Genomic DNA, 19538 nt, shown 5'->3' on the forward strand with positions numbered 1-19538 from the left:
TGAGTCAGAATCAACTGGGCAACAGCAGCAGCTTTACATATATTGTCTCATTTAATCCTCAGCACTCCAGGAGGTTGACACTCTTATTATTCCCTTTTACAGTTTCAAGATTTAGGATGAGTACTTTGGATGAGTACTTTGCCCAGGTTTTACATCTACTAGATGTGACTGGTTTTTATCAAGGATTTTGTGGTCTAATAGGGTAGATACATAAGTGTAACTGTAAAACAAATTATACAGAATATACGATGGGAAAGAAGGGTTAAAGTCTAAGGAGAGATTACAAGTGAGAATAATATTGGAGATGGGCCTTGAAAGATAGGTAGGATCTGGAGAGAGAAGAGGAAGGATTTGTTGGCTAGAGGACATAGGGCCTGGGAGAGGAGTTATCAGTTCAGTTTGCCTGAAGAAAGGTGTTGGGTATGTTAAGGTCAACCAGTGAAGGGTCTTATGTGGCAAATTGAGCAAATTAAACCTTCTGTTCATAAGGAGTCCCTGGGTTGCACAAAGGGTTAAGTGCTTGGCTACTAACCAAAAGGTTGGTTGATGAAATCCACCCAGGGGCAACTCACAAGAAAGATCTGGTGATCTACTTCTGAAGGATCACTGCCATTGAAAACCCCGCAGAGCACAGTTCTGCTATGAAACAGATGGGGTCTCTGTGAGTCAGAGTCAACTCAACAGGAACAGTTTGTTTTTCTGTTTATAAAAAGAAGACACTGACATTCTTTGTGCAGAGGACCCAGATATGATTGAATAAAATAAACCTGGTAGCTAAACATAAGGTGGATTGCAGGTGTGGGGTAATACACAAGTAGGGTGGCCTTGGATGGAATGGGAAAGGGCATCAACTTGATTTGACTACTGACTGGATGTGGGCTACAAGATGGAAATGGGGAATGTTTTGATAGGGAAGATAACAACTTCAGTTTTGAATCTTTTAACTTGTATTGGCAGGAACTCCTGATAGAGCAGTCAAGCAGATAGTTAAAATGCATCACTAGAGAGGTAAAGATGTCAAAAATGGAGTTAATGGCTTTGAATATCATTTGCAGAGGTGCTAGGATTGGATGAATGTGTCATTACTCTGAATTAAATTATAGCAGCTTTACAAATGAACGTTACAGTGAAGGAAATGTTTATTCACCTATTCACCTAATTTGGAACGTGTAACACTTGCAGTTATTATAATGATATTAATACAGTATAAGGAATTTGACCCTTTTTTCTCTTTTTAAAATTATTGTGGAAACAGATATGGGAAAGCAAAACCACCAGAAGGAGTGATGATCAGCGATCTCATGGTAAATCTGGATGTTAATTCACATGTCTCAGGACATCCAGTTGGGAACGACATACCAGCTCCTGAGATCAGACTTTCATCCACTTAATACCCTTGTTTGCCTGAACTACTAAAGCCAGCTGACCACGAATGGCTACTCAAAGGAAACACTTGGTGAAAGATTTCAATCCTTACATCACCTGCTATATTTGTAAAGGGTATCTGATCAAGCCAACTACGGTGACAGAATGCCTCCATACCTGTGAGTATTCTTTTATGGCATTGAGCCATCAATACTTGCTCTTTAAAATTGCCGTATTTTGTTTCTATGTAGATTTTAACTTTTAAAACAATCAGTATTCTAAGAATTATTCTCCTTTGAATTAATTTTTAGAAGATTTGTCATTGGGATACCAGTGGCATAAAATTTTGTTGTTATTTAAGTCTTAGTATTTGACTTTCATCTGATTTATAAAATATTCTGAAAATCATAAGCATATTACTGGGTATGATTTTTTTTAAGTGAACTGTTTTAGGTTTTTGATTTAAAAAATTATATTGAAGGAATTAGTCTGCTCAGAGGTTTTGTTAGAATGTGCATACTTTAATTCATTGGTTCTTAAAGTGTGGTCCCTAGACCAGAAGTATCAGCATCACCTGGGAGCTTGTTCAGAATGCAAATTATCAGGCCCCATCCCAGACTTATGGAGTCCCTGGATGATGCCAATGGTTAAGCACTCAACTTCTAGCTGAAAGGTTGGTGGTTCAGGCCCACCCAGCAGCATCTCGGAGACAGGCCTGCTGATCTGCTTCTGAAAGGCCATAGCCTTGAAAACTCTGTGGAGCAGTTCTGCTCTGCGCACATGGGGTCACCATAACTTGGAATCAACTCGAAGGCAACTAACAGCAACAACACCCCAGACTTACCGAATGAGGAATTCTGAGAGTGGGCCTAGAAATCTGTGCTTTAGTAATCCCTCTAGGTGATTCAGGTGCACTCTCAAGTTTGGGAATCACTGCTCCATAATATTACCATATCTGTGAAACTCCTAACAAATTTCATCCCCGCTTGACCTATCAGAAGAGGAAGGGACATTTTTATAGCCACTTATGCCAGGATTACACGTACTTTTTGTGTTTCTGCCATTATTATTTTTTCTTATTTCAATGAAAGTAATTCCAGTAAGTTCTAGTTTAATGCACAAAAGTAGATGCTTTATATACTTGTCTTCATTTTAGTTTTACAATATTCTTGGAGTAGTTTGGAATGGATGTGGGGAGGGAGAGAAGGTATAGAGATTATCTCCATTTTATGAGTGTAGAAACTAAGAGGTTAAGTAACTTCCCCAGTCTCACAGCTAAAGAGTGGTAGAGTTGTATTCAATTTCAAAGTCCATGCTTTTCTAGTATAGCATGGTGCCTTTTTTTTTTTTTAATTTAATTTTTTTATTGTACTTGAGATAAAGGTTTACAGAGCAAGCTAGTTTCTTATTAAACAATTAATACACATTGTTTTTGTGACATTGGTTGCCAACCCCACAACATGTCAACGCTCGCTCCTTTTTGACCTTGGTTTCCCCATTACCAGCTTTCCTGTCCCCTCCTGTCTTCTCATCCTTGCCGCTGGGCTAGTGTGCCCATTTAGTCTCATTTTATTTGATGGATCTGTCTAATACTTGACTGAAGGGGGAACCTCAGGAGTGACTTCATTACTGAGCTATAAGGGCGTACGGGGGCCATACTCTCAGGGTTTCTCCAGTCTCTTGTCAGACCGGTAGGTCTTGTCTTCTTTTTTTGTGAGTTAGAATTTTGTTCTACATTTTTCTCCACCCCTGTCTGGGACCCTCTATTGTGATCCCTGTCAGAGCAGTCATTGGTGGTAGCCAGGCACCATGTAGTTGTGCTGGACTCAATCTGGTGGAGGCTGTGGTAGTTGTGGTCCGTTAGTCCTTTGGACTGATCTTTCCCTTGTGTCTTTGGTTTTCTTCATTTTCCCTTGCTCCCAACAGGGTGAGACCAGTGGCGTATCTTAGATGGCCGCTCACAAACTTTTAAGACCCCAGATGCTACTCACCAAGTAGAATGTAGAACGTTTTCTTTATAAACTATGTTATGCCAATTGAGCTAGATATTCCCGGAGACCATGGTCCCCACAGCCCTCAGCCCAGTAATTTGGCCCCTCAGGGAGTTTGGATGTGTCTATGGAGCTTCCATGACCTTTTCTTGAACAAGTTGTGCTGGCTTCCCCAGTATTGTATACTGTCTTACATGGTGCCTTTTTTTTAATACACTTTTTCTTTCAACTTTTCTCCCTCTGCTGAACTGATATGTTTTGATACCAGTAGTTTTAAATAGGGGTACAAGATAGAATCACCTGGAAAGCTGTTTAAACATATACATGGTCAGCACCCCACCTGGCGAGATTCGGTGCGTCTTGTAAGGCCTGGCCATGTGTATTTTGAAAAAGCTCCCCAAGCGATGCTGATACATGAGTATGGGTATTACTTTTGGGCATTACTGACCCATACTGTTTCAATTAGCAATTCATTATGAACTGTCTTGTATTACTAATTTGCTCTTGCCCTATATCATTATTTAACTTGAACAGTTACATATCATTGAACAGATATTTATTGAATAACTACCATGTGCCCGGCATTAATCTCGTCACAGAGGCTACAGCAGTGAACAAAATAGCCAAAATTTTCTGTTCTCAGGAGTTTATATTTTAGTAGGAGGAGACTAGTAATAAGTAAATACATGGCATGTTAGATAATGATAAATACTATGAAGATGAACAAAGAAGGGTTGTAGATAGGAGAGGGAGTTATTTTACATAGAGTGGTCAGGGCTAGTCTTTTTGATTTGATGATTTGAACAGAAACCTGACGGGATTGAGCCCTGTGTATATATGGGGAAGAGCATTCTAGGCAGAGTTAACAGCAAGCAGACAAAGGCACTGAGCTCAGAATATGCTTGGCAAGTTCAAGGAACAGCAGCCAAGTAGAAGGTTATCACTGAAGAATAGTTGATGTGAGATGGAGGTGGCAGAGAGTGGTTGCGTTGTGGATGTGCTTTGGAGGAAGAGCCAACAAAATGTGGCTATTTTAGAGTGGACACCTTATCTTGCACTTCATGTTTCCTACTGTACCAAGCATCGTATCTGGACATGGTCCACAGACTGTTTTGTTTTACTTCTAACATTTCTCCGTTGTTTTTATATTTGGCTCTCTCTAGCAGAAGTTGTCAACTCTCTTTGGAAGATGAAAAGAAAGCACAAATTCTCCAGTTTCTTCCTATATATTATACATGTTATGTATATTCTTCTGAAAGAAAATTTTCTTTGGGGAATAATAAAATCTGATTTAAATGTTATTTGTTTAGAGGAAAAAAACAAGAAAGTGTAGAAGTATAAACAATGAGTTTATAAGCAAAGGTTATTTTTATGTGTGTGACCTCGATTTAAAGTCTCAAGGGTCAAATGACAGTTTCACTGAATAAGTCAGTCTGGCCTGAAAAACCCATCGGTAGCCATCAGGCCCCTTTGCTGAGAGACAATGAACTTGGCAGAAGTGTGATTAAAAGACAGTGGTAAATCACAAATGTGGCCTTTAACATCAACAGCAAACACAAAACAGTAAAGTAAATGACGGAGTCAGGTACTCAACCCCGCATCTGAGGAGACCTGAGTTTCTGTATCACAGCTGGTATTAACTCGATGGCAACTGGTTTAAACTTGATACACTCTCAGGTCCCTGGATTTCTATATCTGTTTTTTGTTTGTATTTATGTTGATCTTTAGATAAGACTTATCCCACGTACAAACGTATCATGTTACTTGTATTGATAAAACAAATAGTACCCGAGAGCAGTGTTCTTCAACCATTGGTTAGGTCTTTGATGTGTGATAATAACCCAGGTTTTGTCTCTTCTACCAGGTGTTCTCATGTATAGAGTGGTACTGCAAATTGGAATGAGGATAAAATTAAGTAAAATGGCCAAATGAGGAAGGAGGAAAGTGAGAAATGTTGTTAAGTGGCATTGTGGCATCCCAAAAATTTTTTACCTTGACCTAAACTATAAAACCACCACATGTCTGTCAGTTTGTCGTACTGTGGTCACTTGCGTGTTGCTTTGATACTGGAAGGTTTGCCACTGGTATTTCAAATACCAGCAGGTTCACCCTTGGTGGACAGGTTTCAGTGGAGCTTCCAGACTAAGACAAACTAGGAAAAAGGACCTGGCAGTCTACATCTGAAAAAATAGGCCACTGAAAACCTTATGAATAGCAGTGGAACATTGTCTGATATAGTGTCAGAAGATGAGCCCCGCAGATTGGAAGGCATTCAAAATACAACAGGGGAAAAGCTGCCTCCTCAAAGTAGAGTCAGTTTTAATGATGTGGATAGAATCAAACTTTTGCTACCTTCATTTGTTGATGTTATACAATTCAAAATGAGAAGAAACAGCTGCAAACATCCGTTAATAACCGTAATGTGCAATGTATGAAGTATGGATCTGGGAAAATTGGAAGTTGTCAAAAATGAAATGGAATACCTAAAGATCAATATCTTAGGCATTAGTGAGCTGAAATGGACTGGTATTGGCCATTTTGAATCAGAAAATCATGTGGTCTACTATGCCAGAAATGACAAATTAAAGAGGACTAGTGTTGCATTCATTGTCAGAAAGAACATATCAAGATCTATCTTGAAGTACAACGCTGTCAGTAATGGGAAAACGTCCATACTCCTGCAAGGAAGTCCAGTTAATACCACTATTATTCAAGTTTACACACCAACCACTAGGGCCAACGATGAAGAAATAAAAGGTTTTTACCAACTTCTGCAGTCTGAAATTGGTCAAACATGCAGTCAGGATATATCGATAATTATTGGGGATTGGAATGCAAAAGTTGGAAACAGAAGAAGGCTCGGTAGTTGGAAAATATGGCCTTGGTGATAGAAACGACACCAGAGATCACGTAATAGAATTTTGCAAAACCAATGACTTCTTCATCGCAAATACCTTCTTTCAACAAAATGTGGAAATGGCAACTATACCTCGCCAGATGGAATATGCAGGAATCAAATCGGCTACATTTGTGGAAAGAGACAGTGGAAAAGTTCACTATCATCAGTCGGAACAAAGCCAGGTGCCGACTGTGGAACAGAACATCAGTTGCTCATATGCAGGTTCAAGTTGAAGTTGAAGAAAATTAGAACAAGTCCACAAGAGCCAAAGTATGACCTTGAGTATATCCCACCTGAATTTAGAGACCATCTCAGGAATAGATTTGACACATTGAATACTAATGACCGAAGACCATACGAGTTGGGAATTATCAAGGACATCATATGTAAAGAAAGCAAGAAATCATTAAAAAGACAGGAAAGAAAGAAAAGACCAAAATGGATGTCAGAAGAGACTCTGAAACTTCCTCTTGTATATAGAGTAGCTAAAGCAAAAGGAAGAAATGATGAAGTAAAAGAGCTGAACAGAAGATTTCAAAAGAGAGCTCAAGAAGACAAAGTATTAAAATGAAGTGTGCAAACACCTGGAGATGGGAAACCAAAAGGGACGAACACGCTCATCATTTCTCAAGCTGAAAGAGCTGGAGAAAAAATTCAGTATTGAGCTGCAATTTTGAAGGATTCTACGGGGAAAATATTAAATGACACAGGAAGCATCAAAAGAAGATGGAAGGGAATACACAGAGTCAGCTGTACCAAAAAGAATCGATCGACGTTCGTCCATTTCAGGAGGTAGCATATGATAAAGAACCAATGGTATTGAAGGAAGAAGTCCAAGCTGCACTAAAGGCATTGGTGAAAAACAAGGCTCCAGGAACTGATGGAATACCAGTTGAGATGTTTTAACAAACAGATGCAGCGCTGGAAGTGCTCACTTATCTATGCCAAGAAATTTGGAAGACCAACCGACTGGAAGAGAGCCATATTTGTACCCATTCCAAAGGTGACCCAGGAGAGTGCGGAAATTATCAAATAATATCATTAATATCACACGCAAGTAAAATTTTGCTGAAGATGATTTAAAAGCAGTTGTAGCAGTACATTGACAGGGAACCGTCAGATCATTCAAGCCAGATTCAGAAGAGAACGTGGAACAAGGATATCATTGCTATGTCAGATGGATTCTGGATGAAAGCAGAGAATACCAGAAAGATGTTTACCACCATTTTATTGACTATACAAAGGCATTCAACTGTGTGGATCCTAACAAATTTTGAATAACGTTAGGAAGAATGAGAATTCCAGAACACTTAATTGTGCTCACAAGGAACCTGTACTTAGACCAAGAGGCAGTTGTTTGAACAGGACAAGGAGTACCGCATGGTTTAAAGTTAAGAAAGGTGTGCATCTGGGTTGTATCCTTTCACCATACTTATTCAATCTGTATACTGAGCAAATAATCTGAGGCTGGATTGTATGAAGAAGAACGGGCCATCAGGATTGGAGGAAGATTGATTAGCAACCCGTGTTATGCAGATGACACAACCTTACTTGCTGAAAGTGAAGAGGGCTTGAAGCACCTACTGATGAAGATCAAAGACCACAGCCTTCAGTATGGATTGCACCTCAACATAAAGAAAACCTAAATCCTCATAACTGGACCAATAAGCAACATCATGATAAATGGAGAAAACATTGAAGTTGTCAAGGATTTCTTTTTACTTGGATCCACAATCAACGTCCATGAAAGCAGCAGTCAGGAAATCAAAAGACACATTGCATTGGGCAAATCTGCTGCAAAAGGCTTCTTTAAAGTGTTAGAAAGCAAAGATACTGCTTTAAGGACTAAGGTGCACCTGACCCAAGCTGTGGTGTTTTCAGTCGTCTCATATGCACGTGAAAGCTGGACAATGAATAAGGAAGACCAAAGAAGAATTGATGCCTTTGAATTATGGTATTGGTGAACAATATTGAATATATCATGGACTGCCAGAAGAACAAACAAATCTGTCTGGGAAGAAGTACAGCCAGAATGCTCATTAGAAGAAAGGATGGTGAGACTTCTTCTCACATCCTTCAGACATGTTATCACAAAGGACCAGTCCCTGGAGAGGGACATCATGCTTGGTATAGTAGAGGGTCAGTGAAAAAGAGGAAGACCCTCAACAAGATGGACTGATATAGTGGCTGCAACAGTGGGCTCAAGCCTAATAACAATTGTGAGGATAACGCGGGACCTGGCGGTGTTTAATTCTGTTGTATGTAGGGTCGCTATGAGTTGGAAGCCACTCTGTGGCACCTAATAACAGCAAGCTATAAAAAGAGTATCTTATTAAAATAACTTGCAAAGACTATAATTTTATATAAGCAAAGAATGAATAAATAATAGTTCCTATTATGAAAACTCCAAAGAAAATGTAAAAATTTTGGCCTTATTCTTCAAGTTTGAAATCTATAAATGAAGCTTTATTATTGGTAAGCAAAACCAGACATGTAAACTGCCCTTCAGGAGTATATGGTGAAGTGGAGAAAGACGGAGTAAACAAGTAATTACTAATATAAATTCAGATGATGATAAGTACAATAATAATAATGAAATAGGGTATAAAAGTAGATGTGTGTCAGGATACTGGAGCAGAATGGAATACAAGAGAAGGACCTAGAGTGTTTTCTGAAGTTCCTGGAGTCACAGGCCCTAGGCCTTCTCAGATAGAGACAGTAGCCCTTGGGTCTGGCTGCCATAGAGGTGCAGAGGGGTACATGAGGTGGGAGGCAGGGGTCTTTAGTAGCTCTCTCCTCTTTGACATGGATAATTGATAGTTCTTCAATCTGCTTTTAAATTACTGTGCAAATGCATTTCAACTCCTTCCCCCCCATTCCTCAAAACCAGATAGGTTGTTTCTTTCCCTGGCTTCTTCCATAGAGAAATTCTGGAGCTAACGCTGCCCGGCTGCCTAGCAGATGTAGAAAGAAGGGACAGAAGGCGAGCACAGTGGCCACTGAAGCAGCCCTTGATGTTTGTTTGCACTCAGCTGTGTGGAAGAAAGAGAAAGGGCAAGCCAGTCGGAAGGAAGGGGAGGCAGAGGAGGTAGGTAGGGTAGACCATGTGTCCCAGGCTCCTGATAAGGAGATACAAAAATGGGTCATAAAAGTCATACTTTGAAATAGGTGTAGATTGTGCCTGCTAATAACCACAGGCTAAGGACATTAGCTAAATAGATGAAAATCAACAGATGAGTTAGAAATTTAAAACACAAATGAGTTTTAGCATTAGATGATCGCTTAATGTGAGATCAACTAAATCTGCATTAACTATGGTTATAATCTCTGAAAGGTCTCAAACCAAACCTGTTGCTGTTGAGTTCATTCCAACTCATATCGACGTTGTAGGATAGAGTAGAACTGCCCCGTAGGGTTTCCAAGGCTGTGAATCTTTATGGGAGTAGACCGCCACATCTTTCTGCCACAGATCGGCTTGTGGGTTTGAACCACCAACCTTTCAGTTAGCAGCCGAGCACTTTAACCACTGTACTGCCAGGGCTCATTTGAAAGACCCCTAGGTGGTGGAAATGGTTTGTGCTCATGTTGTGCTCACCAGCCTAAAAGTTGGTGGTTTGAACCCATGCAAAGGTACCACAGAAGAAAAGACCTGGTGATCAGCTTCTGTTAAGATTGCAGCCAGGAAAATCCTATGGATCAGTTCTACTCTGTAACACATAGGATTGCCATAAGTTGGAATTGACTGGGCAGCAACTAACAACAGCAAACAATCTGTGAGGTAGTTTTAATAACCTAATAAAATTAAGGAAATAAATGTGTTCACATAATGTTTATTGAATTATTTAAAATAAATAATTAGATGTCAGGTGCTTTGCTAGGTATTGGGAGTAAAGTGGTAAATAAGATAAATTTGGAACTTACACTCTTACCATATGAAACTTCTCATAAGCCAAGAAGAAATTTCAACAGATGTATGAATCTGTCTTCTCTGTGTGAACGCATCTACTCTAACACTTAAGTTACCTTTGCTGATGTCTCCTAAATGCTTGGACCATTTTTCTGAGATTCAGAGCATCAGTCCGACTAAGATTAGTAAAATGTCCCACTTACATGGCCTAAAATCACCCAAAAAAAAAAAAAAAATCCCACTTCTGTCAAGTCGATTCCGACTCATAGCGACCCTGTAGGACAGAGTGGAACTGCCCCATATTTCACTTTTTCTTGTTGTTGTTAGTTGCCTTCAAGATTACTCTTTAGCCTACCCTAAAATTTGCTGGAGGTACCCCACTGCCCTCAGGATGAATGAAAGCACCTTAACTGTGAGCGGGTTCTGCCTGCCTCTTCCTCCCCACCACCTAACACATACTTGGTTCAGCTGCTGGCTCTGCTTGGAATGCTCTTCTTCCCCTCAGCCCAGATAACAGTTTCCCATCCTTTAAAACTCATCCCCTCCAAGGTGTGCCACCACCTGCTGCCACAGACAGGTTTGGGTTAAGCATGTCCCTATTACCTGGTCCTTGAGCACTCAGTAAAAGCTTAAATGAATAAGTGAATGGCTAATAAGTTTTTTTTATTGTATTGTGTGTTTTTTCTTTCAAAGGTTCAAATGCAGTGATAGATAACTTGAGAGGCATGTAGGCAGTGTAGGTTAGAAATTGTGAATTTTGAAAAGCTGTCTTCTAGAATGTAGGCAGAGGTCTTGTGGGTCTTAGGCAGGGAGGTGTGGTCCTAGATTAAGGGGTGCTGTATCACTTGCATCAGGGCCCTGAGAAACTTTTTGAAGCTGCTTTGAGTGTATTTGCTGGTGGTTGTGTAGGTTGCTGACTGAAAATGAAAGACTTTCACTTAAACTAAGAACAAAAGAGCTTTGTTCCAGCAGCTAAAGTGTAAAGAATACAGTGGATTGGTTCTTAACCCTTTTGTGGTCAGGGACCCCTTTAAGTATCTGATGATTCTTTCCTTAGAAAAAGGGAGGTTGTAGATAAAGAATTCTGTGGTATAGGAAAGGAAAGCTTTCTTCTCTTTGTCTTTTCAAAGCTTATGGAAGTAAGCCCTTAACTAAGAATGAATTCTTAGGAAAAACACAATTGTTGTACTTAGTTTTTAACTTATACAAAGAAACAGGATTAAATGGTAAATGATAGTTGATGTGACAGTTAAGAGACTTGCTGATTTTATGTGATAATATGCAAGAGTGAAGGAGTTACTGAATAATCGTAAAATGTAAAATTTAAGTACTACCGGCCATTAGTAACAACTGTCATAAACGTATATATACTTAATTAAGGTACAAAGAACTCTCAATACTTTGATACTCAATGCTTAATGGTCTTATGCTACATACACTTGCTACTCAAAGTACAGTCTGCAGACTAGCAGCATCAACCAGCAGCAACATCACCTAGGAAATTGTTAACTATGCAGATTCTTGGGCTTACACTAGACCTCCTGAATCCAAATGTCTGAGATAAGGCCAGACATCTGTGTAATAATAAACCCTCCAGTCAACCCTTTGATGCACTGAAGTTTGAGAAGCATTGCTCTGTGCTGGTAATTCAGTTTATCATTCTGAATTTTTAAATAATTCTAATTTATCTTAAACTCAGGCTGTTTGTACTTTTAATCATACAGTAATCACAATAAAATAATAGTTATTATTTATTGAACGAGATCTACAGACATTGGCTTCTTTAATCTTCCCAAGAACTCTTCTAGGTAGGTGGAATTGTTTAATCATTCAGTGCATGTTTATTAGCACCTGCATTGTGCCAGTCATTATTCTAGCCAGTGGGAACGCAGCAGTAAACAAGGCAGATATAGCCTGTTCCCTCAAAGAACTTACGTTCTAATTCTGATAGGAGAGACAGACAGTAAGCAAGTATATAATATAATTTCAGGTGCTGTGTATAACAAAGGAGACCTGGTGGCACCATGGTTAAAGCACTCATCTCCTAACCAAAAGCTCGGCAGTTCGAATGCACCAGCTGCTCCTGAAGAGAAAGATGTGGCAGTCTGCTTCTGTAAAGATTGCTGCCTTGAAAACCCCCTGGGGCAGTTCTACTCTGTCCTATAGGGTCACTGTGAGTTGGAGTCAAGTCCTCAATGGCAGCTGGTTTGTTTTTTTGGTATGTATAACAAATGCTATGAGGAGGGAAAAAAACACAGGTAGAGAACTTGCAGGGAAGGTCTTTCTTGAGAATTACCTTTTAACTAGAGACCAAAATAATAGGAAGGAGCAAGCTAAGAGAAGATTTCAGGGGAAAAGTATTTCAGATTCTTATTCCAATGTTTTTCACAAAGACAAGACTAAGAAAGGCTAAGTAACACAGCTAATAAGTGGTACAGTTGGGTTCTGAATCCTGGATATCTGACTCAAATACACTTTCATAACAAGTTATGTTATTTCCCTAATTTTTTCTTCTTTATACTTGGCTATATTTTCCAGTACTTCTTTATGCAACATGTTAATTTAAAATAAAAGTGTATTTAAAATATATATCTAATAAATATATTTTCATGATGTATAACTGCTGTTATATACCCAGTTAGGATCGGAATTTATTTTTAATTCTGAATGGGTAGCCATTATAAGGAAGAAAAGATATAAAAGTTTCCAATGATGTAGTCCTTATGAATTTGATTTTTAGAGTTAAAACCTGTTTTTAGAATAAAAATAAAATACCTAAAGAGAAATTATATATATATATATTCTCATAGGTGCAAATATAATGCTTTAAGTTGTATTAGAAATGAGGCCACTGGTATAATGATGTTTCATATTTCAAACAGTATTTTGACAGAAACCAGTCATTCATTCATGAAAGTGATTATAATGTTCATTTTGATGACATTTTTTAAATAAGAGAGAATAATTATAGGTCTTAATCTAGGTGTCATCTATTATTAGTAATAATGTTAAAGAAGAATTATATTAAATGTATGGCTCTTTTGAAACTATGCTTTAGGTAGGAAAGAATGTTTCAACAGTTGAGCAAAGCATCATAGTGAACACTGAAAGAAAACTGGGGATAGAAGTAAGAAAATGAGATTATCTTTTATATTGACTTCTGAGAATACATTTTATCTAGTTCAAAATGAGTCAGAACTGATACAATGATGGATTGAGAAAAAATGCCTAACCTAAAATACAAGTGTCCAGGGCTAGAGCTCACGGTCAGTATACAGTTTAGAGTTTAGTACAGATGTTGAATATAAACATGGTCAACAGTCCAGCCGTGTAGAAAAGACTAAAGATAATTTTTAAGACTTTTCACAACTACTGATGTTTTCTACATACTGATTTTTTCCAGACTACTGTATCAAAAATTTCAAAACCAAGGAGCAAAACTGTATTCTCTCAGGATACTCAATTACTGATATTTCTTCACTCCGTTAACAGAAGATGATCAATGTTAGATTTTAATTTATATTGAGTTAACTCATTGTAATTGTAAAAAAAAAAAAAAAAAAAAACTACTAGTAAAAGAATCTTTTCCCTTCCTTTAACTGAAAATGTAGGCTTCTTTCTGACTTGACCACACTAGTGCACACGTATGTAGGCCCAATACAAATTACACAAATGAGAAGGCTCCCTTTAGTATTTCTAACCTTTGTATCCTCATTTATTTAACAAGTATTTACTGAGTATCTCCTCTGCCAGGTACTATTCTAGGCACTTGGGACACATTAAGGAACATAGCTGACAATAAGTAAATCATATTGAATATTAGAAGGTGATAAATGCTATAGAAAAAGGAAAAATCAGGCTGTGGAAGGGCAATTGGCAGTCAGTGAGAAGGTGTTAACAATTTAAAATAAGTCTGTGTTCAGGGTAGACCTCATTCAGAAGCTGACATTTGAACAGACTTGAGGTCAGCTAATCATGTATCTGAAGAAAGAGTGTTTTAAGTAGAATAAATAGCTGTAAGGCAGAAGTGTGCCTGACATGTTGAGAAATGACCAGGAGGCCAGTGTGACTGGACAGCAGTGAGTGTAGGAAAGTTTAGAGAGGTCGTGACGGTGGCTGTGGACCACAGACAGTGCGCCATTCTTGTAGGACCATTTTAAGGAGTTTGGCTTTTACTCTGAGAGTAAAATCCTGCATTTCAGGCAGGATTATAAGTAGAGGAATAACATGATCTGATTTATGTTTGAAAAGAATCACTCAGACCATTGTGGTAAAAACAGACTATAGAGGGACAGGAGCAGAAGAAAAGAGGTCTGTTAGGAAGCTCTTACAATAATCCAGGCAAGATATGGATGGTAGTGGCTTGGACCTTGGTGGTGGTGGTGGCGAGAAGTGGTCAGATTCTGAATATATTTTGAAGGTAGAATCAACAAAATTTGCTAATGGATTGGATGTGGGTTATAAAAGAAAAAAGAGTCACGGATACCTTCAGGGTTTTTGGCCTGAGAAACTGGAAGGATAAAGATGTCATCAGATGATCTAGGAAAGGCTGAGGGTAGAGCTAGTGTCAGGGGATAATAGGAGGTTATATTCTGGAAGTTGAATGGAGATGTCCGATTGAAAGTTGGACATATTAGTCTGGAGATCATCAGCATACGGAGCATATTTAAACAGTGAGATTACCCAGGTAGTGAGTGAAGATAGAAAAGAGGACTGAGAAATGAATCTTGAGGTGCTCCAGTATTAACCAGTCAGGGCAAAGAGGAGTCATCAATGAGGTAGTAGGGCCACCGAAAGAGTGGGATCCTGGAAGGCCAGGTAAACAAATAGTGTAAAGGAGGAATAGAGATCAGCTGTGTCTCATGTATCGAGTATGGTGGGACCAAGAAGAGACCACTGAATTTAGCAACGTGGCGGTCATGATGATCTTGTAGAGCAGTTTCAGTGGCGTGGTAAGAGCAAAAGTCTGCACAAGTTTGAAGGAAGATGGGAAAATTTTAATTTCCTGGTTTTGATAACTGTACTATGACTATGTAAAATGTTAACATTAGGGAAAGCTGGGTGAAGGATACACAAGAACTCTGTGTACTATGTTTGCAGCTTTTCACTAAGTCTAAAATTATTTCAAAATAAAAAGCAAAGTAAGAAAGCTCTGGTGATCTACTTCTGAAAAATCAGCCATTGAAAACCCTGTAGAGCACAGTTCTACTTTGACACACACGGGGTCTGAGTTGGAATCAACTCAGCAGCAGCTGATTTGTTTTCATTTTGAATAGTTTAGCTGAGCAAATATGACCAAAGAAGGAAGGGTCGGGGAGTTGAAGTAGAGAAGAGCAGAGCTATCAAGGATATGTGTGAGGAAGTGATTATTCTGGTTGATTATGGAATTACATTGATAAAACGGAATGAGGACATCGCTGCATTCTCTGAGCTACCAGACTCTGCCCTGACCTTGGAATCCCACTTGACTCCGTAAGTCAGCCTATGGAAGTAGGCTAACCTTTCCAGCCTTGCTGGACCTTTTGATCTCTTGACATGCTTGGTTTAAGATCGTGCAGACCACTCTTGAATCCTCAGATTCTGTCCTGTCCTGTTCAACAAACTCTGCTTTGCTGTCTTTCCCTTTGTCCTGGCAAAACAAGAATAATGCATTCTACTTAGTAGAGAGAGTGCTATCCTCACTGTCCTACATGAAATTGCAACTTATGTAGGCTTTTGAAAGAAATGTGCCATGTATAACAGCACAAGAGAAAGACATTAATTCTTTAAGTAAAACAAGGGGATATTGTCTCATAGAAGCTGATTACACCTATTCTGGAATATTTAAAAATATTTCCACACGTAAGAATACATATCAAAAGTGGAAACCAATGCCTCTTCTCTTTACAGATGACCACAGTTTATTTTAAATTGTTACTAGATAGTAGATACATTTTCAAAGGCAAAATGTATATAAAATGTTATCAAGAAGAGCACATCAAAACCAGTTGCCATAGAATTGCTTCCAACTCATAGTGACCCTGTGGGACAGAGTAGAACTGCCCCATGTATTTTCCAAGGCTGTGATCTTTATAGAAGCGGACTGCCACGTCTTTCTGACATAGAGCAGCTGGTGGATTCAAACCACTGACCTTTCAGCAGGTAGGCACTTAACCACTGTGCCGCTAGGGCTTCTAAGGGTACATAAAGATAGTGAAGTAATTAAGGAAGGAGGAAAAACATGCATTTAAGTTGATGAGTAAAACCAAGGCATTCAGATGCTTTTAACAAAGGAAGTCAGTATTTGATCACTTTTAATAAACAGAGCATTAATGATTGACAAAGCCAGAGACATGAGAGAGAGACTATTTATTATCAGTGATACCAGAATTAGTGCTTAAGAAGAGATATTTGTATAGATGACTTTGTGTCATCACAGCTGGAATGCTGGCCCTCCATGATAACAAAGAGATGTGGATGGCCCACACACCCAAGATAGCAACAAGTGGTCCTTGTACCTGTTATGAAGGTCTCCAAGAACTTGAAAATAAGAAAGTAGGATATCCCTTTAACAGTTAAACTGTGAAATCAACATATAATAATATACCAGAGGAGGCATATCAAAGTGATGGGGAAGAGACAGCATAAGATAGCTTCTAGAACTGGAATTGGAGTAGACATATACAGATCTATCATGGCAACATCTTGGTCAATCACAGACCCCCCCCCCCCCCGGAAAAAAAGTGTCATACATGCACTGTTCAGGTGAAACTGTGCATCTTAAACATCATACTTAAGAATCTGAGGACCCAATTGCAAGGCTGTCCATAGGGTGGAGATGGTTGCAGGGGATTAAAGCCAAGAAAGGTAGACAGTTCAGGTTCCATTAGCAAGATCATCTATTGTTTTAAACGAACGCATCAAACTAATCACAGTCCTTTAAATATTCACTTACTCTGATTTTTCTGGTTATTTGTGTTCATTCAACAGTCTAATTTATAGTAATTGCTCACATTTGTTGAATATTTACAAGGTACCAGACACTAGTTTACAAACTTTACATGTATTATCTCATTTAATCCTCTCAAGGACCCTGTGAGATAGGTACCCCTGTTATCTCCCTTGTACACAGAGACACAGAGGAAGTAACTTGCCTAATGACAGAACTGGGATTCAAATCCAAGCAGATTACCTGTCTAGAACTATGCTATACTACCTTGGCTTCTAATGTAGATCTGTGTTATGGGGAGAGAGTACATTAATCACATATTCTTTTGATTATGGTTTATCCTGTGATGGTGATATCTTAATGGTAATTAATAAATGACTTTTGATTATGATTTGACAGAGGACCAAATCCTGAAATGGAGCAACCTGCTAGAGGTGTAGTAGCCTATAAGATTTTTGTGGCCAGCTCCTGTTCTCCCTTTGGCCCATGTTTCCTAGTTATCTTTAGGGTGGATGAGAACAACCTGAGAGACCTATGTAAAGTTAGAGTCCTGGTCCTTATCTCCCAGAGATTCTGATTTAATTGGTCTGCAATGGGCAGTCTGTACTTTAAGGAATTCCATTGGTGGTTGTGGTGCCCATCTAAACTTGAGAACCACTACTTTAGATGGCACAATGACTATTTCTCTATTAATTTGTATAAAAACCTAGTTCAAATCTAAGCAATGGTCAAAGTAAGGAATTCAGTTAAGGCACAAGTTTAATATTTATGATGAGCTAGATATAAAGACCAGTTAAAGATTTGAAATCTTGATTCCAAGGAGCAAATGTGAATGACTTTAAGATGTGTTGTATTGTGGTTTGGACTTTAGGCCCTGGAGCTGCATGGCCTGGGACTGGATGCCATCTCTGCCACCAGCCGGACAGCTGTGACCAGCCTGCTCACGCTGTCAGTAGTCATTTGCCAAAAGAGGATGGTAACAGTCTATATAATAATCCATACAAAACCCTGAGCCTAGATCCCGGTATTTGGATGTTGTTTTTGTGTGCTGTCAAGTCTTTTGCAACTCATAGCAACCCTGTAGGACAGAGTAGAACTGCTTCATAGGGTTTCCTAGGCTGTGATCTTTACGGGAGCGGATTGCCAGGTCTTTTCTCCCAAAGAGCCACTGGTGGGTTCAAACCACCAGCCTTTCAGTTAGCAGCCAAGTACTTAACCATTGCACCACAGGGCTCCTTTTGATATTTGGTTAGTGCTCAGTAAATGTTAACTCTCATTATTTGTTTTTCCAACTGGGGACATTTCTGGTAAGCCTGCCTCCCTTTCTAACTGAGGCATTTCTTGTGGCTGCAGCAGCATCTGTAAAGTGGCTGTTGAGAACAAAGACTTTAGTTGGTCTCCATATGTAGGCTTAACCATAGACTGGTATCTTTTTAACATCATTCTTGTGCCAGTTGAATTAACCAGTACAAAAATTGAGCAATTAGAGAGCTTGGCATTAAATAAGATATTTTTAAAATGTGCTTTACAAGCAGTGTAGACTTCAAATTATAAACTAGAATCGAAAATCAGTTTTGCAGGGTGAGAAGTTTTTTAAGCATCTAGAGAAAGCACATCTTCATTTTACTTTTTCCAGTTTCACTGAACTTCTGGTCTGGGTTTACTCAGGTTCTAATGTATGTGATTATAAGGTTGTGGTCTAATAGCTTTTAAAAGCCATACGGAAGATGTATTTTCTAGATATTTTTAAAGAAACAGGCTACTTAAGAAGCCTATTTTGTGCAAAATATTCAGTCTGAGTAAAATGAGATCTAATTCTACACATAGACATATTTAAGGCTTCTCCAATTAAGGGATAAGGCATTCTTTTCCTGTGTATTATGGAACGATAGAAATAAAATTCGAGTAGAATTCATCACATAAGCAGTATGGTCCATTGGTTACGAGCACAGACTCTGGTTTTCGGCAACTTGCTCAAGTTCTTTCCTCAGTTTCTTCATTTGTAAGAGGCCTGATAATAGTACATAATTAACAGAGCTACAGTGAAGATTAAATTATTAAATTATGTTGAATTAAATATATGTTGAAGCACATAGGACAATGCCTGGTACTTAAACCCTTAGTGATGATGATAATAATAACATCTACCACCAGATCATCCGAACAAAAAGGAAAAGAAAACTAGAGTAGAAATATTTTATTGTTCAACATCTTAAATTTTTCTTATTCTAAAACTATCTGAAAAAAATTTTTCAATTAAAATCTATTTTTGGCCTTAGCCTCTGGGAGTGGGGAAGTCCACAAATCATATTTCCATTAAGTGTTTGCTTAGACTCTTCATTTAAAATCTTAATTATCCAAGAGAACCTACAGACTGGGAAAAAAATTTGGGACAGTACAAGTCAGACAAAGGTCTAATCTCCATAATCTACAAGAAAATCCAACACC

At 38.7% G+C, this 19538-nt stretch overlaps 1 protein-coding gene across 5 annotated transcripts in view; it reads left to right on the forward strand.

Moving 5' to 3' along the window:
* The first annotated feature begins 643 nt into the window (after positions 1-643).
* The window catches only part of PCGF5 (polycomb group ring finger 5), a 55630-nt gene continuing 36735 nt past the window's right edge, over positions 644-19538 (forward strand). For 3 of the 5 annotated variants that reach the window (XM_023739930.1, XM_023739942.1, XM_023739936.1), the window contains exons 1-2: positions 644-1544; positions 17962-18066. In XM_023739930.1, coding sequence (XP_023595698.1) covers positions 1433-1544; positions 17962-18066 — 217 coding nt within the window. In that variant the 5' untranslated portion in view covers positions 644-1432. The remainder of the gene's footprint in view (positions 1545-17961; positions 18067-19538) is intronic. The other 2 variants (XM_023739958.1, XM_023739951.1) reach the window with 2 other exon arrangements.

Source organism: Trichechus manatus, unplaced genomic scaffold (genome assembly GCF_000243295.1).
Source record: "Trichechus manatus latirostris isolate Lorelei unplaced genomic scaffold, TriManLat1.0 scaffold00007, whole genome shotgun sequence".
Taxonomy (NCBI): domain Eukaryota; kingdom Metazoa; phylum Chordata; class Mammalia; order Sirenia; family Trichechidae; genus Trichechus; species Trichechus manatus.